A 26,162-nucleotide genomic window follows, 5' to 3' on the forward strand; every position below is an offset into this window, starting at 1 on the left:
GTGCTGAGGAGCCCCACCCACCCACAAAGAGGTCAAACATAAAATGATATTAACTGAAAGTTATTATCATTTTATATTTTTGCTTCTTCACTGCTTGAAAGCAGTGGGGCGACATTCCTCTGCCATAGCGGGGGAACCACCCATGCAGAAGTTGCTATTGACATGTCACCCAAAAACATACTGCACTAATGTTTTCTGGAAGATTTATTTTTAACACAGAGTCCATAGCATATAAGGAAAGATTTGGGGGGGGGGACTAAAAGCAAATTCAAGAGGTGTTTTTCCTAGTGAGAGGTGAATGTACGTTATATGCACCTTCCAAGATGATTTTGTTTCATTTTAGGCTGCTACTCAAGGTTTCTAAAAAACTGGGGTTAAAATGTATCACCCCAGGTGTACACATTTAAAAATAGTGTTTTTCAAACAGAAATGCCAACGAAAAATACTGATACATATGGCTATATTTATGATGTTCCAAAGGAAACAGTGTTCTTTATAACATAATTTACCTTCAGTTTCTTCCCTTGTGATAAATCCCGATATCGCTGCAAAAAAATTAAAATGTATTATTATAACTTGAAACTCTTCAATGTTCTTTCAGTGCATTAACAAAACAATGTAGCAAACATTATAAAAACAAACTATTTTATAATACAGAATACAGCGATGAACAAAAAATAACCACGTTTTTGTTGCTAATTTTTTCCAATTTTTTTTATATAGCATGAACTGGACCCGAAGGTATCGAGTACATAGCACCAGTTGCGTTACATGAGGACACATTCATTTTTGATTGGCACGGGGAGATTGAGTGATTTTCCCGGAATCACAGGATATTCAGCGTCATTGCCAAGATTTTAACCCGGTTCCCCAGCTTCGAGGACGACCGCCCTAGGCGTTAAGCCAACTCCTCTCCCCAATTTTGTATTATACCATTAATTTGCATAACCCAATCTAGTCTGTATCTGGTATTCCCCTATTTTAACAAAACACTTAATGAACTGGTGATAACATATATCATAAGCATTATTTTATATGTAAAATCCACAAGATATTGAAATATTCCAGTTAGATCTGTTCAATAAGTTGTTGCGGATGACATGTACTACTGGCTGGAAGCTTCACAACCAGTTTCCTAAATATGAGTAACTTGTCAGGGCTCACTTGGTAAAGGAGCACCTGATTTCCTCATCTATGGCAGTTCTATTAAGACCCAATTTCCCAATACTATAGTTTACGGTTTTGCAGGTCTTTTGGCAAATGTGTATTTCTTCATTTTTAGGTCTCGCACCTGGCGATGCAGCGCGAAGCAAGACCTAATGTCGCTGACTTAGCTCTCAAGGGAGACAGAAGATGGGCATGCGCAGACTGAAGGTCGGACTGGAAATGTGGACACGCGCGTGAACACACGCTAGCATCCACTGTGACTGAGCCGTTGCTGTTCATTCACTTTCACTTTCATTGTTAAACATGTACAGCTGGCGCCCCTCCCTGCAAGCCGCACGCAATTGTACGTTAAAGTTGTTTTTGTGCACCCGATTAAATGTGAAAACAATGGTCTAATGATTCTAATTTTCTAGTTGCTTCATTTTTCCCATTCACACATTGTTCTCTTGATGCTTGTAATGTAAACTTCGTTTGCATACCGCTTTTCAGGGCGCCGACACCCGATTTTTTCAGACGCCAGAGCGTGCACTGCAAGACTTGACGATAGCTACTGGCTTAGTGCTAAATACGTATGTGCCGTGGCCCCATCACGTAACCCCTTGCGTCTAGAGTCTCAGCACTGGGAGTGTTCTGACTGCCCTGGAAAAGTGTGCGCGCGCCCAATACTTTTGTGCTGACACGCACGCCTTTCCATTTATTACATACGCTTGTAAAGGAAGCACCACTCAGTGCTTGCGTTCACGGCGCCCAGGTGGAACTTCCCCGTCAGCCTTGAGCATACTTGGAAAATCTTCAAGGAACAGTTCTCTTAGAAATTAACACTGGCATTGCGACGCTAGACGATATGTTTGTCCACTTACCTTTTTTAAAGAACCCTTAGTGAATAAGCTCGCACTGCGGCTAGAAAGTAATCACAGGCTGGTGAGGCGCTTTGCTTCAGTGCACTTTGTCGTAGCAGCGCGGCGCTCGCAGGCACAGCAGTGCCGTCACTCACCCGCCTTGGTCGCCTCCCGGTAGCTCTTCTCGGGCAGGCAGACTCCTCGGGCGTGTAGCATGGTGTGCAGGGGCTGTTTTTTTTTGTTGCTTTGGCGGCCCCCTCCCAGGGCCGCGCAGCACTACTCAAGCACAGCGGCGAAGACCGCAGGCACCGCCACTGGGCACGAGCCGCAGGGTACACCGATGTGCACGCTGAAGGCGAGCCTACATCGCGCGCATCGCGTTCTTTCACTTTCCCTCCCCCCGTTGGCTTTGCAGAGACAGCTAGTGCACACTACTGAGAACATCACTTTGCCTGCAGTGTAAGAAAAATTCTCGCATGTGGCCTGGTTTCGGCTGCATACCATTTTAAAGGAATAAACAACAGAGCTGAGGAAGCTGTTTTCGGCACTGCGGCCGAGAGTTCCAACAGCATGGCCATCTCGCCCTGACAGGAGACCAAGAACATGTTGCAATTCCGGGCACCGAGACCCCACCAAGTGCGTCATGGGCAACACCCAGCCTCGCTTCCCACTAACCAGTCCTCCAGATAAGTCACCAATGTTTGAACAAGACATGCTCAGCGGCTTGGCCCTTTGCAACTGCCCCATTAACACATTCCTCCCCACCTTAACACAACTCAAAGCCAGGCTGACTGAAGGTGTCATGCATGACACTGACCACTTGGCAGCTGTTTTTTTTTTTATAACTACAAATCAACTCCAATAGTCGGTAAATAATGAAGGAGAACTTACATAATTTGCCCCTAGATTTCCTTAGGCCTTCGAACTGGTTTACTGTTATGCATACTTTGTGTCTCACAGCAGTAAATGGCAGCGGTGCATTTTGGGACATGTAGTCTAGTTTTACTTCAAATGAACCCACTGGACTATCGCACCTAAAACTCTGATATGTAAGGGAAAAGTCTAGAACTGGAAACATGATTCATAGGGTAATTCGAGCCACATCATCTTACGTTATACAGTAGTAAGCTCAAATTGTACATTAGGAACATCCATAAACGAGCCTACAGTATGGCCTATTGAAGGTGTGTGGGAAAATAAACGTGTTCACTGCTGCCCTAGTAGTAACCTAGAGAATGGTTTCCTAAGGGGGCCCAGGTAGAGGTCACTGCACAGTCAAGCTCGATGGCTCCTATTGCTGTTCTAACTGTTGCTTGATCCTTTTTTAGTGAATCAGTTTGCATTATATGGCGTTAGTGCCCTTAAATTACATGTCTCACTTAATTCATTTACCTGAAATTCAGTACTTAAATGCCCTACAAAAAAATGACTCAAGAGTCCCTCCTTAGTACCACCTTGTCTTCATTTGCAACCTACCATCAGGATTGCCCTTTTACTTCGGTTGTTACACTGTACGTCTTTTTTAGTCTGTGAGCACTATTTTTTTTAATGAGTTTCTCCTAATGCAGGCACAACAGGCTTTCCTGCAACATTCAGCGCGCCATGCATGCTTTAACTTTCTGAGCAGCCCTGGACAATGGCGGCTGCTTCGTTAAATAGGTATCGCATTTACAAGAGTTTGAGCTATTGGCATTGTAGATGACAATGCCTTTTATTTATGTGTTAATTAGCAAAACAGATAAATAAAAGATATTGTCATTTACAATGCCTATAGGTTAAACTCTCGCAAATGCGAGACCTATTGCATTGCAAATGCTTGTTATCTTAGCATAGAAGTCAGCTTTAGAAATAGTCTGGTGGTCTATATTTGAAAATCTCTAGTAATCAAAGGAAGCCTCGGTTGCATTACATTTTTTAAATCTATTTTATGTTTTATTTTAGGTGTGAATTTTGGTTTATGAGATGCCTGTTTGAACTATTGTGTAATATATTTTATTTTATTAACTTGTTTCTTTTATGGTCCACATAATTTGTGCTGAATAAAGTCTTTTTGACCGATTGAGGAATTATATTGTGGGTACCTCTCAACAATAAACATTTTGTTGACTGAACCTAGTGGGGTTGCGCCTGACCATTTGTTAGAAAATGCAGGCAGAGGGAGAACTCCATGTTTGAATTGCAAATATAATTTCCTCGCTAGTGCGGGTTTTAGGTCGTCCAAGGCAGGCTCTAGGATATACTGGTCTTTTACTTTCATATATGCAGATGTTAATGTGCCTGTTACTGAGCTCTCCTGGTGGTGCGCCAGTCCAAATCAGTTCCTTCCTGGACATTGTACGACATGCTACCTCAGGGTTATACCATATGGTCGGTCTGCATATATCTTAACTCTACCCTATACAGAGCCAGTTCCGGGGTTACCCATAAGCGACGCCAAAAAGTTAGGGGTCAGAAAGCAATTTCGTCTGCAATTGGTTTCACCCCTAAGTCCGGGCACAGCGGTGTGAGAGAGGAGGTGGGGAGGAGACCAAATAGCTGTCTAAAACAAATGTTCTCCGTCTCTGTGATATTTCTAAGAGAACAATGACCCCAGAGTTCAGCCCCATACATTGCAGCACCCCTTGCTTGCACTTTATACATCTCCACCAGAGGTCAGATAGGTTTGTGACAGGATATCCTAAACAGCTTGGTCACTCCCCCGTGGTCTGAGCTAGCTTTAGGCATGTTTTATTAATTTGTGTCCCCCAAACCATTTTTTTGGTTATAGTGACCCCAAGATACTCGAATACGGGCACCCTCTCCAGCGGGATGCCGTGGAAGCAGGGATTTAGTAGAGTTGAACTGGCTGGATTGAAGATCATATATTTAGTTTACTGGATGTTAACCCCTTGGGTGCTCATGACGAGCTCAGCTCGTCATGAGCTACGGCGCTCCGGTGCTCATGACAAGCTGAGCTCGTTATGACCTCGCCCGTTCCGTGGAACGCTTGCACGCTGGGCTGATTCCCCTGCTGTGCTGAACGTTCCATGGGAACGGGTGTGACCATGACGAGCTCAGCTCGTCATGAGCACCGGAGCGCCGTAGCTCATGACGAGCTGACCTCGTCATGAGCACCGGGGCGCTTTACGCACCCACCGCCCCCCAGCACAGTGGGGGAATGTGCCCCGCAGCCAAGGGGTTCATCTCCAGCCCCCTGCATTTGCAAAAGGCATCAAAGCTGTCAAGGATCCTTTGGATGGCCATAGGTGAAATTGAGAGCAAAAGGGTGTGGTTGGCAAACATCACTGCCGGCACCTTGCTGTTCACTAGCTTGGGTGCATTAATGTCCTTTCCCACATTCAGTGTGTCAGCAAGTGCATTTATGTAGAGATAAAACAAGTGGTTCTGGTCGCTTTAGTGTCAGGACAAGACCGAAAAGTCGGCAACCCTAAGCCACATCCTTGTGTCTACCAAAATGTAGTCTAGGAAGGAGGATTGCCCTGTCCTACTAAAAGTGTTTCCCTGGGGTGTCCAATTTTATTCGGCCATTACATGCCATTAAGGAGTGGATTAGAGTAAAATATTTGATCTGGAGCACCAGTGGAGTCCAGGCCCTGACTGCTATATGCTCAGGAATTGCCCTGTGCAGGTCTTCTTCGCTGGGGTTCCCTCCATTGAACTCATTCATGGGCTCGAACTGGCGGTTGAAATCGCCACCAATTACCAACCAGGGATCAATCAATCAACAACATTTGTAGAGCGCACTACATACCCGTGAGGGTCTCAAGGCGCTGGGGGATGTGGGGGGGAGCTACTGATCGAACAGCCAGGTCTTGAGTAGCCTCCTGAAGGTCAGCAGGTCTTGGGTCTGTCGTAGGTTCAGTGGGAGCGTGTTCCAGTTCTTGGCGGCGAGGTGGGAGAAGGACCTCCCGCCGGTGGTTTTCCTTTGGAAGCGTGGGACGGTGGTGAATGCGAGGTTGGCGGAGGGGAGCTGGCGATTGGGGGTGTAAAAGGAAAGTCGTTTGTTGAGGTAGGCTGGGCCGGTCTTGTGGAGTGCCTTGTTAATGTTAATGTTAATGTTAATATGAATTTATTAAGCGCTCGTTCGCCCGGGGGCTTCATGGCGATATAGAAAGGAACACAACGCGCCAATTAAAAGTAGAGATGAAACGGCTCAGCAGTAAGCCTGGGAGAAAAGCCAGGTTTTAAGGGAGTGTCTGAAACTGAGGATGTTGTCGCTCAGTTTTAATTGAGGGGGGAGAGAGTTCCAGAAGGTAGCTGCAAGATGGTCAAAGCAGCAACCTCCGAGACGCTTCCTCTTGTAAGAAGGGACGATCAGAAGGGATTTGTGAATGGACCGGAGATTACGGGAAGGATTGTACCTGTTGAATAGATCTCTAATAAATAGAGGGCCAGAGTCATGTAAAGACTTAAATAGAATACACCCGGTTTTAAAAGCTACTCGCTGCTCAACAGGCAACCAGTGTAGCTGTTTTAAACCTGATCTGACAGACTGCCTTTTTGATAAGTTTAGAATAAGTCTGGATGCCTGGTTCTGAACCAGCTGGAGGCGCTTTAACTCTCCAGTCTGGAGCCCAAGATAGAGGCTGTTGGAGAAGTCTAATCTAGACAGAACCAGGGAGATGACGATCTGTGTGAGGGCCGTCAGAGAGAAAAAACAGGCAATTTTCTTAATTTTCTTCAGTTGGAAAAAGCTAGATGACACAACTGCCCCTACCTGTCTTTTCAGGGAGAGATCCTCACTGATAAAGATTCCTAAGCTCTTAACTGAAGATGACTTAGACGGAGGGGCTCCCATGCTGGATGGCCAGAAGCTAGGATTCCAACTAAGTGCACTCTGCCCAGGCAAGACCAATTCAGTCTTGCCTGGGTTGAGTTTCAAATGACTGCAGCTCATCCAACTCAGGATGTGAGACATGGTATTTTGGAACTCTTCCACTGAGTCCTTGGTGTTTAAAGGGAAGATGAGCTGCAAGTCATCTGCATAGTTGAAGATGGTAGCTTTCGCTTTCCTAAGAGAATACAGAAGGGGGCGTAGGTATAAGTTAAAGAGCAAAGGTGACAGAGATGAGCCCTGAGGTACTCCACAGATGGTAGGTATAGTGGGAGCTGTGAAAGAACCCAGTCTTACCGATTGAGTGCGGCCAGTAATGAATGAGCAAATCCAGCTCAGCGCAGGGCCCCTGAGGCCTGCCTGCTCGGCACGGTTGACCAAGATGGTATAGTCAACCGTGTCGAACGCAGCCGAGAGGTCCAGTAGCACCAGAGCCTGGTGGATCCCCTCATCAGCATTCCGCCTCAAAGTATTCTGCACCGAAAGGATAACTGCTTCTGTTGAGTGACAAGGGCGAAAACCCGCCTGATTGGGTGCAAGATACTCTGATTCTTCCATAAATTTGGAAATACTGTCACAAACATGAGCCTCCAGTAATTTGGCACAGTAAGGCAGCAGTGATATGGGCCTATAGTTAAGCGGGTCCAGCGGATTAGCTCCGACTTTTTTTATCAGGGGAATGAGGAGGGCTTTTTTAAAGTTGTCAGGGACTTTACCCTGTGAGAGAGATCCATTCAGCATGGAAAGCATGCCCTCAGGAATAGTAGTTCCCACTTCTCTCAAAATATGTGGGGGGCAAATATCATCAGGGGAGCCTGATTTGACCTTGGCAAGAAGTTTAGATAAACTAGCGTCGTCAATGGGGGAAAAGATTCCAAAGTTAAAGGGTTGTAATAGGTGTCAGCCAGAGGGGAGGGAGACAGAGTGGTGAGGATACTTTGTTTTATGGTGCAAATTTTATTAAAGAAAAAGGAGTTCAATGAGTTGCAGAGGTCCTGGGTGGGGGCCACAGGTAGAGAAGTTCTGTCACTGCCACTGAGACTTTCCACGATGTTGAACAGTTCTCTTGATTTATTGTGTGAATTAAGGATTTTTTCCGAAAAATAATCGGTTTTGTGTTTCTGGATAAGTTTCTGATAGTCCTTTCGGGCCCTACAACAATTGGCTTTATCTAGTTCCAAGTACGCTGTTCGCCACTTCCGCTCCTTTTGACGAACTTCAAGTTTTAAAGCTTTCAGATGAGGTGTAAACCACCTGTGAGCGTCATTGCGTAGATGAGGAGCTTGAAGGATATCCTCTTGTTGACAGGTAGCCAGTGCAGGTTTCTCAGGTGGGGGGTGGCGTGGTACCTCGAGGATCAGTTGTGCCTAGGCGTTATGGATGCGTTGCAGTTGTTTGATGAGCTTGGTCGGGGCTCCTGCATAGAGGGCGTTTCCATAGTCAAGTCTGCTACTGACAGGGCCTGGGTAACTGTTCTTCTTGTTTCTGCGGGATCCACCTGTAGATTTTGTGGAGCATGCGGAGGATGTTGAAGCAGGAGGAGGAGATGGCGTTGACTTGCTTGGTCATGAAGAGCATTGAGTCAAGGATGATTCCCAGGTGCGTGCGTGGTCGGTGGGTGTTGGGGCTGCCCCCAGTGCCGGCGGCCACCAGGAGTCGTCCCAGGCTGAGGGGTTGGAGCAGAGGATGAGGACTTCCGTTTTGCAAATGTTCAGCTTCAGCCGGCTGGTCTTCATCCAGTCAGCGATGGTCTTCATTCCTTCCTGGAGGTTGGCTTTGGCGGTGATAGGGTCCTTGGTGAGGGAGAGGATCAGTTGAGTGTCGTCGGCGTAGGAGATTATGTTGAGGTCGTGCTGTTGGGCGACATGTGCGAGCGGGGCAATGTAAATGTTGAACAGTGTCGGGCTGAGGGAGGAGCCCTGGGGGACGCCGCAGATGCTCTCGGGGGCTTCAGATCAGAATGAGGGGAGGCGGACGCTCTGAGTTCTCCCGGAGAGGAAGGAGGTGGTCCTTTCCAGGGCTCTGTCTCGGATCCCTACGGCGTGGAGGTGTGCGCGGAGTGTGCAGTGGCATACGGTGTCGAAGGTGGCGGAGAGATCCAGGAGGACGAGGGCTGCAGTCTCACCGTTGTCCAGCAGTATCCTGATGTCGTCCGTGGCAGCGATGAGGGCAGTCTAAGTGCTGTGGTTGCTGCGGAATCCTGACTGGGAAGAGTCCAGGATTCTGTTTTCGTAGAGGTATCGGGTTAGCTGTCTGTTGACGATCTTCTCGATGACCTTGGCCGGGAACGGTAGCAGAGAGATGGGACGGAAGTTCTTGAGGTCTCTAGGGTCAGCCTTGGGTTTTTTCAGTAGGGCGCTGATCTCTACGTGTTTCCAGCTTTCTGGGCAGCTCGCGGTCTTGAGGGAGAGATTGATGACGTTGCGCAGGTGGGGTGCGATGGAGCTGCTGGCTTTGTTGAAGATGTGGCGCGGGAATCGGTGTGACGGGGAGCCGGAGTGGATTGTGCTCATGGTCTCAATGGTGTCATTTATGATCACGCTGGTCCATGCTAGCAGGGGGTCGTGGTTGATGTTGTGCAGAGAGACTGTTATGTTGCTGTCTGTTGGGGCTGTCTGGGTGTTGAAACTGTCGTGGATGTCTGCTATCTTGCGGTGGAAGAAAGTAGCGAGGGAGTCGCACAGGGCTTGCGACGGCGGGATGTCGTTGGTGTTGGAGGTGGGGTTGGAGAGTTCTTTCACGATGTTGAAGAGCTCCTTGCTATTGAGTGCGTTGTTATCAAGGTGGTCTTTGAAGGAGGTCCTCAAGGCCGTCCTGATGAGGTGGTGGTGGTTGCGGGTGGCGTACTTGTGGGCTGCGTGGCTGTCTGGAGTCTGCTCGATGTGCTATTTCTTCTCTAGCTTCTGGCAGGCTCGCTTGGAGGCTAGGAGTTCTGGGGTGAACCAGCTGTCCCTCTTGCTGGTGTCTCTGTGGGAGGGTTTCTTCAGCGGACGAGGGTGTTGGAGCAGTCGTTGATCCAGCGTCTGAGGTTGCGGGCAGCGTCGTGGGTGTTGGAGGGTTCGGTCGGTGGGCTGGGAGCGAGGTTTGCGTGTAGTTGGTCTTCTGTGATTTTTCTCCAGCAGAGGCGGGGGATCTGTTGGGCGCGGTGGTGTGGTTGGTTTCTGGAAGGAGAAGTGGATGCAGCGGTGGTCGGTCCAGAGAAGTTCGGTGGTGTGGCTGAAAGCGATGTGGGGGCTTGCGGAGAAGATGGGGTCAAGCGTGTGGCCTGCAGAGTGGGTGGGCGTTGTGACGAGTTGTCTCAGTCCGAGGTTGGCGAGGTTATCGATCAGGGTTGTCGAGTTGCTGTTGTTGTTGTTCTCCAGGTGAAAATTCAGGTCTCCGAGGAGGATGTAGTCGGTAGAGGTCAGGGCGTGCGTGCTGATGAAGTCAGCTATGAAGTCGCTGAACTGGGGTCGGGTTTCGGGGGTCTGTAGATGAGGGTGCCTCTGAGGGTGGAGTTGGGGTCTGTGTGGATCTGGAAATGGATGTGTTCGGCGGAGCTGCGAGTGTCGTCGGTGCTGGTCGAGACCCTGATGATCGGCACGCCAGCGGCGCAGCCGCGCAGCGGCCGCCATATATGGGGATCTGGGAGGGAGGACCAGCTGGGAGGCGGGAGGCAGGGGCAGCAAAGGGCAGTGAAGGGGGCAGGGCCGCAGGGGGGGACGGGGCAGTGAGGGGGAGACAGAGACTAAATGGGCACAGAATACAAAACCAACAGAAGGAAACAGGCAAAAACAATGGCAGCGAGGGGGAGACGGAGGCAAAACGGGCACAAGATACAGAAATCAACAGAAGGAACCGGGCAAAAACAATGGCAGCGAGGGGGAGACAGAAGCAAAACGGGCACAAGATACAAACCAAGGGCCCACCACTGGCCACCAGGGATGAGGCGCAGGTGGTAGCCTGCGGGTGGAGGAAGGCCTCAACTTTTCAGCAGCATCAGGGCACACAGGCGGAGCTGTGTGGTGGGGAAGCGACCTACCAGCAGGTCAAGGGTCGCTGGAAATGGTGGATATAAAAGCAGCCAGTTGTTCAAAGGTCGGTGATTCTCTTCTGTTGCTTACCGGCCTGGAGTACACATTGACCAGGACTATTCTGACCTTGGAAGTGAATGTAAGAAGGATGCACTGGATAACGTGTGAAGAGGACTCCACCTTCTTAACTGTACAGCCCAAATGAGAGCCTACCCATATACAGAGACCACCCGATGGCCTGCCCTTGCCCCTGGTGGTGGCTGCTATTCTGTATGATGCGAATCACGTTCTCTGCGCGTCCTCCCTGTCCCAAGTTTCTTGGAACATGCATATGTCATGTTGGTCCACAAAACTCCCCCAATCAGGGTTATACAATTTGTTTCTGAGGCCCGCAACATTCCATGATAGGACCCTCAACTTATTTGGTTCTGTGTGGTTCTCTGGGAAGGGTGTCTGGATGTCAAAATAGGGTGACCTGATTTCCCTCAGATGGTCCCTTGCATTCTTCACCACAAGTCTTGTAAAGACACTACTGCTGTGAACGGAGGTCCCTACGAATTTGGATCCTCTAGGATTTCTAGAACATTAGTCTGCACCAAGGCTTGAGGGGATCTCAAGGGTGGACTTGTTAAGGTGTCCCTGGACAGCTGGTTGTGTTGTTACAGGGTGCTCCCACATTCCACCAGCCCCCAACCCAGATGTAATGCTTAGGTAGTACTGCTCCCTGGTTGAGTTATCCTTTTTTCGGGGTCTCCCGTGACAGATAGTTTTCTGTTCCGGGTGATGCAGTTCTTTTAGTCAAATGATCTCTTCTAAAATCCCAAATCTTTTGTCTATAGGTACGTTGTATAGCATGGATCTGAGGGGTTGGTACCACTGTCTTGGTTGCTGCTGTTTTTGTTTTTCCATTTCTACAATCCCTGCCCCTGGCTCGTTTGCACCCTAGTTGCTGCTACTTGACATTGGGGGTCAATGTCAATAGTCTAGTGGAAGGGATCTAATTCCTGCTTCCTGTCTATGATGATTAGAACATAAAAGGTATGGGCAATCATTGGGTTTTATAGTTAATCACTATGCAGTCCCCTTGCACATCTTTGGGTCCATTGCACACCCAACTGACCCTACGTGTCATGAGAATCTTGCCAGCATTTTCGCAGGCGAATTGTTTCTGTCTCACCAGCCAAAACAAACATTTGTTCTTTAATTCGAAGTGGGTTTCTCTCTACCCTAACTTCATCTCTGGTATGCCTGCTAGAACAATGATGAGGCAGGGGGTAGGTTAAGGCAAGGTAAAAGCACTCTTCTCAGTCTAGCCTTTATACTAGGTTCATACCCAGCCTCATCCCTTCGGTGTGTACTGGGTCTCCACTCTTGACCTCATGGGTGGCACTACTGGTATCAGTGGTGGGGTTGGAGTTTTGAACAACTAGGGGTTCTGGCCTTTTTACGGGTGTTGAGTTCGCAATACCTGTCTAACAGCCAGTGTCATTACCCAACCAGTGGTCGAGACTGCCCTTCCAACCCTGGCTCCAAACACTCCTGCCAACCTGTCTACCTGTGCTACCAGGGAGCTAAGCTCATCCTTTATAATGGATCTGAACTGAGCAGGCAGGTCCATCACCAGGTTCGACACCCATGCTGGGTAGATGATCGTGCCCTGTCTGGTTTTGATGCTTACTAGTGACAGTTTTATTTCTGTTCCTCTCTATTGTTATGGTGCTCATGGAGGGGTAATCATCCAATCCCCCAAAATTAAGATTCCTTGGGACCTATCTGGAAATTATCTGTAAGCCCGGGCACACATAATATGGATAATATTTTCATAGTTATGAATTACGAACATTGCACAGTACTGGTTATACGGAAATTCTTTTGATTCATACTACGTTCGTGAACTACACTTTGCCACAACGAGCTGACTATTGGATGCCCTTATAATATTCAGTCTCTGACACCACGCGATATAACGTGAGTGTCAGAGCTAAATGAGAATTAGAAGTTGGAAGCCTACAATATTTTCCCTGCCTAAATAACGGCCAGGACGGAATTATAACCGGCAGGAAGGCAGATTGTATTTTCTCATATCAACGCAACCCTGAGGAAGTTGTGGGTTCTAATCCCAGACGACAAAATACGTGTTGGCTGGATCAACCACAGAAAGAAAATAAATCAAAGGAATTTCTGTATAACCAGTACTGTGCGATGTTTGTAATGCATAACTATGAAAATTGATAACCATATTATGTGTGCTCGGGCTTGCAGATAATACCCATGCTGTGTAGTCCGCGGCCGCTGGTGCACTGCCTGTGAGTCCCAAGTGTGAGCCAGGATTGTCCAGGCACTCTCTACTGTCAGGCTTCGCGTCGTTGAGCTTCCTCTGTTTGGCTCCTGCCTTGGTTATTTGCTTTGATTTCACATTTTTGGCGGGGCATGAAACAACACCCCCTTTACGCAAGTACGCTTTTGGTACAACACTCGCTTTTACACAGTCAGCATTCTGTGGCGTAGGAGGATTTGTTTCCAAGAAGACGGTGGTTGGGGGGGGGGGAGTCCAAGTCAGACAACGGGAATTGGAGGAATTGGAGGAATTGGAGGTCTGTGGTTAAAGACAACGGCCTTTCAGTGAGTTCAATTTCGGTTGCCACTACGCCTATGGCCCTCCGTAACATCCTATCAGTAGAGGTTGGGGGCAGAGGAGAAGGATGCTGATGGGCAGAGTTTGCTGTTTGCCATGACATATCCTTTTCTGATGGGAGCTTGGAGTTGTCTATGGTCAATGTAACTGCACAGTACTAACCAGCAGAAACATTATCGCACTTCCCCACTAATGATGCCGGACAGGGACCTTGCCAGTTATAGATCACTTTGCTTGGTGTGCCAGGTGTTACAAGGAAAGAAGCACTATACTTTGTGAGACCTTGCCCAGGCCCCGTAGCTCCGAAGACGAGTGTTCAGAAGGCGGATGTCAGGGGAGTGGCTCATCTCAGGCTCTGCGGGGCACAGATGGGCCCGCCCTAGGCCCGGCCTTGGAGAGTTCCGGCGCCTTTAGGGCATGAAGGAGCTAAGCCCCACTCGATGAGCGTGTCGCGCTGGGGGACCGTGTCCCACACCAGCGAGAGTTAAACAGGAGCAGCCCAACAGAATACCATGGAGCAGGTGAGATGAGGACTCCACTGGCCCAGACAAGTGTCTCTTTCTATTTTGGAGGCATCATTGTTTAGGATATCCTAATATTGTCAGAAAAGCTTAATGGTATTAATCTACTGTAAAATGTTTTCCATACAGAAACAAATTCTGGTGATCACATGCTCACAACAGATAAACTCCTTGGCAGCCTGGGAAAATACTTGTTCAGTTTCAGTAAAACTCAAGATTGATGTATGAGACGATTCGCCTAGGTGACTACTTTCCTAGCTTGTGCAATGCTAAAATTGCACCTAGTCCAAATGTACTGGCATCAACCGTCAGTTCAGTGCATAAACTAGAAAAAAAAAGTCACATGTTCTGCTGACATTACCCCTGCTTTTATTTTCCGAAATGAATCTTCACAATTTCCAGACCACTGAAACATCTTTCCTTTTTTGTTAATTTGGTGATACCTATTGTGCAGATCTATAAATCTATCTTTGAACAAATACTGGCTCTGTTAAATAACTTATCATGCGTCCCTAGTAGCGGGCTGGGATGCCTTTCTTGTTCAGTTACCGGATTTGTGCTGATGCATGTCTACAATGATCACAAATGCACTTTTTGTTTTCCCGTTTTAGTTCTCGTCTAGACAGCACATGTGCAGGCTCTGCAAGATCTTCTGTTTTCTATCAGTCGGTTTAGAGACCGCTTATTGCTTATGATTGGTTGGCTTCATTGGCACTCATATTTCCTTACTTCTTACTGGTCAGCTGCCAAAGGCTTCCTTCCTCTTTATGGGGTTGTCACTCACTTAGAGATTGACCCATTACTTATGTCTTTCCACTGCTCATTTTTTTAGGCACTTCTTTTTTGTTTGGATTTAACAGTGCCTTTTTCAACTGGCTGCCTCGTGTACTTCTCCACCCTCCCTCCCTCCCTCTGTTCCATGTCCATGTTGGCTTGCCCTCATCCTCCCTCCTTTTGTACGTTTCGGCATGCAAACATCTTCTCTTGTTCCTCCATTCATTGACCATGTGAACTTGTCCCACCCTCCATCTCTCTATCTGTTTGTTGTCCATGTTAGCTTGCCCTTATCCTCCCGCCCTCATTTGTCCATTTTGGCTTGCCCACCAATCATCCCTCCCTCTGTTCTGCGTTGGTTTACCCCCAACCTCCCTCTCTCCATTTGGTGTCTTTGTTGGCTTGCCCATACCCTCCTACCCATTCGACGTCTGTGTTAGCTTTCCTCCAACCTCTGTCCCTCTGTTGCTTGTTGGTTTGCCATGCCTCCGTCATCACATGCACTCCCCTCTTTTGTTGCTAGTATTGCTCTGACTCCTCCCTCCATCTGTTGCCGATGTTGGCCATTTCACTCAACATAAGAAAAAAAAAACTTGATGATGCGGATACTGCTAGCCATGTCAAAGGCTTCCTGGCACATTCTGCCCTGTGTTTTGTCTCCACCCTCCTTCCAACCAGAAATTAAAAAAAAGGTTTTAAAAAAAACTTTCAGCCACGCCCCACAGAAGCCCTGCAGCTGTAAAAAAACGATGACATAGCCAATACTTTGTGTAAGTGAGACCTGTTGGTTTGCCAAAGCTTGTTTGTGGTACGGCCACTATTGAGGAAACTCAACTAGTGGTTCCAGGGACAGTTTCAATGTTTTCTTGCTGTAACAAAGTTTGCATCTCTTCTATTTTTCAAGCTTAACTGACAAGTTAATAGACACCCCTCAATGGTGCTGTATTATAAATGATTTGCAGAAACAGTGCGTATAAAGATATGAAAAATGCAATATAATTAATAAAGAAAATCTAGCTCCAGACAACTTGCAGAAAGACCTGTCAATCATTATTCATACTGCTGATAAAGGAGGCAACATTTTGGACTTTGAAGACTGTAATTTTGAGGAAATAAAACAGTAAAATACAAATTCTGACTATAAAGTAGTAGAGAAATCAGTTTACCATATGGATAATGTCAAGAGAAGCAACAGCAATGAGAGTTCTTAAAACAGCACAGAATACCCTCCATATAAAGTTGATAAATGGCTTTATGATGGAGTTGTAGATCAAGAAGAATTTAAATATTTTAATCTAAAAATCCTAATTGTTCCTGTGATCTACTTTGTACGAAACGTACATAATGGTGATCATATACCCCCATGCTGCCTGATCATTTCTGATAGTAGGTCTTTACCTGATAGATTATCAGAACATACTAACACTTTTCTTAGCTCCTCTAGCAAGAAAACTACCATCCTATTTACAAGACACAACAAAAGTACTTAAAAAAGTATATAATTGGGAGAAAAGGTTCATATTAACTTCGTTAGATGCTAAAAGTCCTTATACTGTTATTGCACAAGCCAAGGGTTTGAAAGCAATGTTATATTCTTTGACAATGAAATCTGATAAATATTAGGAACTTGTACTGAGTTTATAGGAAATTGCTGAGAAACTTATAGCAAGGCACTACCCCAAACACCTAATCTCCAATGCTAAAAAGAGAGTCGCCAACAACCACAGAGAGGCGCTCCTAGAACCCAGAACAAAGGAAAGGTTGACACAGGAGAAAAGACCAATTTGCATCACCACCTACAACATAGCATCAAATAAAATGACAAAGATCATCAAAAAACATTGGCGGACACTGAACAGTGGAAATCTCGACATCCCAAGGCCTATGTTCAGTTACAGAAAAGGGAACAATCTAAGGAATTACCTAGTCCATACTCGCCCCGAAAATGCAACTTGAGGGGATGGGCAGAGTACCCTACATGCATTACCCAATGGACACTATCCTTGCAGCAATTGCAGTGTCTGCCACCTGACCTCAGCAACTAAAAAGGTTGAATTCAACAACAAAATGATGCACTTTCGCAAATTGCAATACATCAGTGATAGAGTACATGATCACGTGTACCTGCAACCTACATTACGTTGGGATGACCACAAGAAAAGCAATCACCAGGATTGTCAAACACCGCAGTAACATTAGGTACAAAAGAAACACTACAAAAATGACATCACACTTCATTGAGAAACAACACACTCCAAACGACATGAAATGGGTGATCCTCGAACATATCAAAAACAGTGATAACCTTGAACACCGACTCCTGGAGAAGGAGCAACGTTGGGTGTTCAAATTACACATAGACAGCCATGGTCTAAATGAGAACACTCCATGGGAACAATTCTCAAGATAAGATCTTTTTTTGACTGGACCACCCAGAGATACTACATTCTTTTTTCTGATAGTTCATTCTGAACACTCGGTGGTTGTCACACACACCCTGTGTATTTTTGGATTAGGTAACATCATCCACTTATTTAAAACCCCATATAATACACCACAAGAGCTTATGGTGACAAGCTCGATATTACCCCTACAAAGAGGACACATGGTACACCGAACAGCTCCTCCAGGGTTTACATCGTGGTTCACAAGTCTGACTACCATTAGTCTGCTTCCTTTACCAAACATCTTTCATGAACTTAAAATTCGCACAGTTGGCACCCCTTACATATAGCGGGCGTTTCTGTTACATTTGCCCAGCCTTTGCCGACTTGTATACATGACTGCCTTTCTATATAATCCTTCACTGTAGGTACTGTTAAAATTGACCATACGTCATAAATGAACTTATCATGTAAATTCATACAGTTGACAACCCTTACATCCAGCGGGCAGTTTTCAATATCATCACCACACTTGACCATATGTCATACATGAACTTATCATGAGAATTCATACAGTTGACAACCCTTACATCCAGCGGCCAGTTTTCCATATCATCACCACACTTGCCCAGCCTTTGTCATACAACCTGTAGGTACTGTTCATTTCCCTCTGGATAGCGAGTATAACTAAGCAGCGCTCTCTCTGCAATTAACATTTTCACCACCTGTGCAATCGAAAGCACACAGTCAGCATTGCAAATATTATTAACCCAACTTCTTTTTTTTAACCCCAACTCTATGGCTTCACTTTAAGTTTTGTTATGTTTTTTCATGTAAGTATGTTTAGACACTATACACGTAAGCCATTACCCCTCCAACAGAGCCGCTCCATTAGCATAGATCTAGGTGGCCATTTTGTGAATGTTACCACTCCAGTCTTCAGTATCATGACTGGGCGGAAACACTTCCTCATATACCGGCTCAGGCAGAGACACGCTAATATGCAGTCTAGAGGGAACCATCCAGGTACACCGTCAGGAGAGGAGAATTTACCAAGTAAGTCTATGCCTTTGCAGCAACAGAGATCGACTCGGGGGAACTGGGGTTTTTCGATCGCAATACTGCCTTGTCTGTCACCCGTGAGGATACCGCTACAAACGGAATTGTAACCATCCCTTTCTTTCCATTTTAGAGTTCCAGTTGGAACCCTCTCTTGCCCCCTCATTTGACCATGAGGCAAAGTTCTACCTTTTAAAAAGTAGGTTATATATGTTTAATGTGATGGTTTGAATTGTCCTTTGTATGTCATGGCATTATCACTAGGATTGCCTTTTTAGACATGATACCGGCACCGTGCACTGAATCAGAGCGCCTTTCATTCTATTTAGGTTGATAGGCGAACGGTGTTTCAGATATGCTTTTCTTTGCAGTCTAGCACGGCGCAGGACACAACTTTTTCAACAAGGCACACACCATGAGGAGCGTCATTGAATTGTAGTGATTTTATTAGCTACCCTATTAAGGGCGGGATGTTTATCCTTAACAATGTTAGTTTCCTTTATTTCAGATACAACATGACTTATTAAGTGTCATATAATATTAAGTGTTGTATGTATTGTTTACCTTATGCTTATTAGATAGCATTTGTGAGTCACTTTTTTCACTGCACTTTGGAGTGGTACACACAGGGCTGGACCCTGTGTCGTCCTGAAGAATAGCTTTGGGGAAGCTCGAAACATGTTGACCTCTACTAGAGACCCCTCACTCATTGAAACCAGGCAACCTAGAGACCCACCCCGTTTCAATATATCAACTAGGAGCAAGAATAAAGTTGTTTCGCCCACTAGTTAGATATTTTGTCACCCCACTCCACATACACCACTGCATCACACATAGTTCCTCACTACAGCGCGCCTACGTATTTTTCATAAGTCGCAGCATGCCTCAACCCGCAGCGGGTTGGAATGGCCCCTATGATGAAGCATGTCACCGTGGGGAAACCGTGGTGAGTGAGGGGACTCAAGAAAGGACATTCTTCCTTTCACTGCTGGGTTTTCTTCCTCACACTGAGGAAAATCTATCTCTAAAGCTAGGTTCTTCATCCGTGATTTCGGATTTTGTATGTCGGGTCATCATTATGACATTATTCATGAATTCATATCCACAGTATTGCAAAAGACAGTTTCAAATCCTAGACTGTTCACCCCTCCCGGGGTTCAGCTTGTTGCAGTTAGTTAACAACTCCCTTCCCGGACCTATGATATTAGTCCCAGGAAATATGCGTCTCTCTGTCCCCCCATTAGCCCCAGCCACCCATCCATATTCCATGCTGGCACTTTCTACTGCACTGTGTCCGGTACAGGTGGGGGATCTAACAAGTATGCTCTCAAGGGGTCCCAGGAGTCTCCAAAATTATATGACATTTCTGCTTCATTACCATCACCAGCACCCTCTGTGTCATTGCTAACGGCATGAATGCATACCCCTCAGATCCTTCCAATCCTGCAGAAAAGCATTCAGTGCCTCTGTACTCAGGCCCGGTCTCCAACTGAAATATCAGTTGAGTATTCTTCCTTAAGGCAAAAAGATCTGCTCTTAGTAGTCACCCAGCTTCCTGAATTCTCTTGAACACCTCCTGCTTCAGTTTCCAATTGCTGTAATTCCTTAACTACAGAATTTACAATCAGATTCTCCTGCCCTGGAAGATCTTCTGCCCTGACTAAACTTTTTTTGTTATGCACAATAATTCCAGAACTACATCGCCAACTCTGACAATCTCTTTGATCTGCTTACACCTAAACTATGTATGTAGCAAGCTGCAGGTTTGTTGTCCATCTTCCGAAGAACCACCTGTCTACCTGGTTCAAAAATCCCCGAAGAGTAAGCAGTTCCCTTTTCAACTCCAAACAATCTAAAATGAATTCGGCCCTACGTCCTGTGCCCCCCTTCTAGTCCTTGGTGTCCAGGGTGCACAAATTGTGATTTTGCCACCGCTCCCAGTCTATAAAGACAAGCGCTTTGTCTCTTTTGAACATGTCAAATTTACACCATGTGGCTGATTCTTCATAGTATGCCACAGAACAGTCATTCCTTTCCACAAGACCTTTCTTTGCAGCCCATGAGCACCACTGATGCTGATACTCCCTGGCTGGTGGAAGGGGCTAGAGTCCTCCGTTGACAGCTTAACTGATACACTACCTGTTTCTACTATTACGTCTTCTACAATTTATGTTTTTCATACAGATCTACAATTGGCGAACCCTTCCACATTAGATTATCCCCCCTTCATCATATTATAGATTGAAAAGAGACCATTCCCGAGTTAACATTTCAGCCAATCCAGTGACTGATGGAATATGTGGTCCTACGGAGATCCGGCAGATACCTTATGTGTTCAAAGTTTCTATGGATGATGTAATAGTACTGGGGTACCATTTGGATGAGTGGGATGCTGACACTGCAAATTCTAAGCTTTCTGAACTAGAGTATTGTACTGTTTTTGAATCAGAGGATCTATATCTTAATTCTGCCTATTACACTGATATCTTCTGTTATCATCACCATGGACATCATTTTCGGCACAGAGCCAGTGGACAGCCTCCCTGTTATAATTATACACCATGGGGAACATTGTCTAACTCCTCCTCAAGGGAGTTCCAGAACGCAAAAGGACAAGTACACATATTTTATGGGATATGATACTTCAGACCTCACGTCTTATAATTTCAAATGTGTTCCAACCACACCAAAATATATATATATATATTTATATATTGCCGCTCCAGAAGCACCAGATGGCGAGTCACTCCCTAGACGGGTGCTGTTACGCGTTGGTGCGCCGCGTTTATATTTTCGCTTCAAAGTTTCCTCCCATTCACCAGGAAAAAAGAGAAACAGCACTCGCGGGATACTTGACAAGGCAGTGTTCTTTATTGTATCGACAGACGCGTTTCGGTAATTCCCTTCTTCTGTGTCTGAGTGTAACGCACAGCGCAGCGCCATTTGTAACTCATAAATCATGGAAACAAACATAGGACTAGACGTAACCCACAAAATTGTGGCTATCAAAGGTTATGACTTCTGGAAAGACAAACTCGATTTGAAATCGATTTAGGGTACGAAGTCCTGGCAGGTTCAGGACCTGGAAACCTTATTTTGAGCTTGTTTAATTCCCACCCAAATGATTTTCTTGAATGAAATGATCCAACAGACTACCTGTCTGGGATTGGCAAAAATTAATGAAATAAATGCCCGACCATTCCCTCTGTTGGAGGGCTGTCTTACACCAGCTACTAGCGTTGCTTTGGGCACAGCTGACATGAGAGAGACGCTCTGCGTCTTCCGATTAAGTTGCAGAATTTCACTGTCGCTTTGATACACGCTTTACTTTTACGTTTACACTAGCACTCATACTTGGATAAAACTATAGGCACCCATTGTTGTGTGTTCTTTCGTTAGGTTTGCTAATAACATTATTGTGATACCCACCATGAACAGAACGACATGTGAGTTTCAATGAACTTTTCACTTTACGCACCACACACCTCGATTTATTCACTGGTTTGCATGTTATTCCCACGTTCACATTGTCGACAGAGCATTAATTTTGTCAGTATACTTGTCTTATTTTGTATTAAACATATGTTTATTTGATACTGAATACGCCGTTATTTTGCCTTGTTTCTAGCCTTGTGGTCCCCGAAGAAGGGCTTAACAGCCCGAAATGCATTGGACTAAGGAATTTGTTGTTCATCAATTTAACATAAACACTAAGAAAGGATCACTGTAATATATAAATGGACTTATGAATAAAATAAGACCGTCATGATGAAATGTTCTTTTTGATATCTTACGTTCATTGAGAAAATCTGGTACAATCCAGAAGATCAGAGTGGAGCGCCAGGGGATGCTTCCAATGACCCATTGGAATCACAACAGAGAGTTCTTCAGTAGACGTCACTGACAAGAGACGCCACCCGGGCGGCACCCTCAAATTTTGATGAACTTTATTAACTTTTTTGATTAACTTTTCACAACTTAAACCTAAAAGGCGGTGCACTTCTCCTTCCTTTGGTTGCCACATTTATAACACTTAAGTTTGGCCCCTGTGGGAAAGACATTGGGTCCCTTATTCTTGTTCTCCTTGATGACTTCTTGTTTACTTATGGCATTTACCTCAGCACTTTTCTCCCCTCTCCCTTCATGGCTACCATGCAATCTGCTGTGTCTTCTTGACCTACTGCAATGTCAATAGCTTGCTTAAGATCAGGATCTTGTATTTTGGAGTTGTTGGTGCATCTTACCAACTGATCTATAATTAAAGAGTCCTGCAAAGCCTCAAATTCACATGTGTTTGCCAAACCCTTTAAAGCTGCAATATATGTCTTAACTTTTTTGTTTTTCCCTTGGACCCTTGAAAAAACTTGTGTCTTTCTAGTACGACGTTCATGGTTTTCCCAAAATGCTTTTCAAGTCTGTTGACTGCAAGTAAGTATACATTTTCTTCATCATCGCTATCCTCCTCCGCTTCTGCTGATGCTGTAATGTTGTCGTAAGTCTTGCGTCCCTCAATCCCTAGGTTGTTTCGTTTATGACTTTCAATTTCAATAGACAATCCGTGGTGTCCTTTACATTTAGAGAAGAAATACTTCTATGTACAATTGACGTTGTGGCGTTGTATACGTCCATAGCGCACAATGAAGGATTAGAAGCCACAGAGTGGCGATTGCTTGCATTGGATCTACCACAGGATAAATGCGTATTTCTGTTGGAACTTTTACATTTTTCATTGTACCACAGTTATTTCAGATGGCAGGATCAATTTTTTGTACAGAGAACAGGAACATCGATGGGATTTCCGGGGGCCCCGGCATATGCCAACACATTTATGGCGCACTTTGAACATAAGCATATACTGAGTCACCCCACATGGAAACAGTACTGTACTTTATTTGTCAGATACATAGATGACATTTTAGTCATCTGGAACCGTTCACGTCAGCTACTAGAAACCTGTCTCGCAGAATTGAATACTTTCAACCGCAGAATTCAGTTCACATCTGAAATTCATGAGGAGAAAATACATTTCCTGGACATTGAAATTTTAAAAACAGACAATGGTCTAGAAACTAGGGTTTACAAGAAACCTACTGATGTAAACAGTGCTTTACATTTTTCTAGTGCGCATCCATTTTCATTAAAGAAACATCTACCTGTTTCACAGATGATGAGGATAAAACGGATCACATCGGATATCAACACGTGTGATGAAGCAATTGAAGAACAAGAAAAAAGATACATAACAAGAGGTTATCCAGAGACCACGTTAAAGATTGCAAAAGAGACTGTGTTAAAAAAAAACAGGGAAGAACTTTTGAAACAACATGAAAAACACAAAGCTAAAAGAGAAGTTTTTGTTATGAAATACTCTGCACAAGCTCCAAAAATCAAAGCCATCATCCGGAAAAGATGGGAGCTCATAGAGAATGAACCTGATTTTCGCACAGTTTTTACTGAACCACCGTTGTTTGCACATACTAGAGCACAAAACTTGAGAGAGCTATTAAAAACCACTAAATCTCCACAACACAGCTCCTTTAAGGGCATGAGAAAGTGTTACAACTTGGCCAGTGCGGCAATGTAATTGTGGGAAAGGAATTTCAACACCCTAAATCGGGAAGACCCATTGCTTTAAGACACACGTCAGATTGCACAACAGAAAATGTCATCTATGCAATCAAGTGCCCATGTGGACTTGTCTACGTGGGACGCACAAGCAGGAAGATTAAAACAAGAATAGTTGAACACAAGAGTCGAATCAGAAACAAAAACATGAATTCATCATTAGCAGCACATTGGGTGAATGCCGCACATACCATTCCGCAACTTCGCTTCACCATTCTAGAACATATTTCCTCACATACTGGCACTGACATCAACATCATACTAGCACGTAAAGAAACTGCTTGGATCAAAAAACTGGGGACGGTCATCCCGGGGGGTCTAAACGACCATTATAAAATGTTATGCTTTCTATAATGAGCTGTTTTAAAAGAACTTAGATTGTAAAGGGTTCCTGCATTGCATCGTAATATTTTTTCACTTCCTTGAATTGGTGAGGCTTGGGAACTTTCATCTACTTATAGTGCACGTTTTGAATCCTCTCGTCCGATATTTTTTCTATTGTTATTCATTTTATATCCATTCTCTTGACACATAATTATTTCACATGAAGTAGCTTTTTAGGTAATTTAATCCTATATTTGATCGAGGGTCATCTCGAACCCTTCACCTTCAGTTTAACACAATCTCGACGGGCGCCATCTTAGAACAGTGTGGAGGGGTGATAGTCCGCTTTCTAGGTTTAGCATTAGAGAACGCCGAGTGTTTACATATGGAGAACGCCGAGTTTGTAAGTCGGCACTCAGTATGGGTTAGAAGAGGAGACGAACATTAGGATTGAAGGTACGTAGGACTCTGGACCGGCACAAAGCATTAGACAAGGGAGAGGTTAACTTTTAATAGTAATACATCGCCCTCTTTTTTCAGAGTGGTTGGAGTACTATTGGGCAAGAATTAACAGGACTTTTTTCGTCCACATCAGAACATCAGGGTAAGACCTTGGGTACATAATAGTTATATGCCGACAACTTGTTTATTATGCATGAGGTATCACTGATACGCATCGTTCTTTTTTGGACTAGGTTCACATATACTTTCGAGACATTGGTCTATTGGAGAGATTTGGAGACAATAATTTTATTAACACATCTGGTATGTCAGTATATTTTTCATATATTTCATCTCGTCGTCACTTACTTGGACACATGATTATGAGCCTTTTTTAACACATTGGCGATGTCACTTGCAGGTTATTATTACACCCTGTTTCAAGTCCAGACGTGATTGAGTGGCAGGCCACTTCACCTCAGACCATAGGCTAGGTAGGGTTCTTTTCCATTTCGTTTCGTTTTATTTTAATTTAAACTAGGGGTCACATGAACTTCTACAAATATTGCACTAGGGTGCTTTTGAACATAGACACCTCCTCTGGTGGTGGTTTTAGGGTTGTAAAGGATCCTTTCTTGAGAGCATGTTCACGGCCTGCTGAGGTTGATATGATTTCTTTCGGAGTTTAACACTTTTCTCACCTTTCATTACACAGTGGAGAATGCATACCTTAGAAATTCTTGCGAAAGCGCATAACGTTTTGGTATATTCATAAAATTGTGACTATTTATACTTCTTGTTGTAGATTCCGCATCAGCACCTCTCCACATGAATAGAGTCTCTCACTGTTGGAAGAATCGTATAAAGTTTAACGAACCCCTGAGGAAGAGTTCGGTAGAACTCGAAATGCATTGGGTTATTGTAAAGAATTTTGATTTCATTGAAATGTTCAGTTACTGAGTGAACAAAACATAGATTGACAACTGCATTATTATTATGTCATTGCATATGAATGAACTACATTGAACCTTTTTTGGTATTCATAATTGAATTGGTTTTGTTTACATAAAAAATTGAAGATTTACAAGAAATGTGTGAATTATTCGCAATTGAAATGTTTATTCATATTGTATGAAATGTGAAGAATTTTTTTAGAGGCTCATTGCCCAGAAGCTGTGCAGTACATAGCCCTTGGTCTCCAAGGACTCAATTTCACATTTATTTTGCAGATTGTCATCGGGCCAGTGCTGCAATTATGAAGTCTGGTACCGGGTGACCCATGAGGCATGCTGGTGCTGTGTCTGATGCTGTATAGTTTTTCAGTTACAGGAATACTGCTTGAACTGTAGCCAGTGTCACTCCTCCTTCCATATTTAGTCCACAACTTAAGGGACTTCAACTTCTTAGGTTGCTCCTTGAAGCCATAAAAGAAGTACTGCTGCTCTGCAGGCTCCATGGGTAGGCCATATTTCTTGACTCCACTTTCCAACAGAGCATGGAAGAAAGAAATGTCTGCTGCAGAAGACTGAGGATACTTCCATCTACA

At 44.9% G+C, this 26,162-nt stretch overlaps 1 protein-coding gene across 4 annotated transcripts in view; it reads right to left on the reverse strand.

The window, feature by feature from the left end:
- ALPK3 (alpha kinase 3) overlaps positions 1-26,162 on the reverse strand; it is a 1,275,893-nt gene that overhangs the window by 225,955 nt on the left and 1,023,776 nt on the right. For all 4 annotated transcript variants that reach the window (XM_078685238.1, XM_078685241.1, XM_078685239.1 and 1 more), the window contains one exon: positions 510-545. In XM_078685238.1, coding sequence (XP_078541364.1) covers positions 510-545 — 36 coding nt within the window. The remainder of the gene's footprint in view (positions 1-509; positions 546-26,162) is intronic.

The sequence above is a fragment of the Lissotriton helveticus genome, chromosome 3_2 (assembly GCF_964261635.1).
Source record: "Lissotriton helveticus chromosome 3_2, aLisHel1.1, whole genome shotgun sequence".
NCBI classification, from domain to species: domain Eukaryota; kingdom Metazoa; phylum Chordata; class Amphibia; order Caudata; family Salamandridae; genus Lissotriton; species Lissotriton helveticus.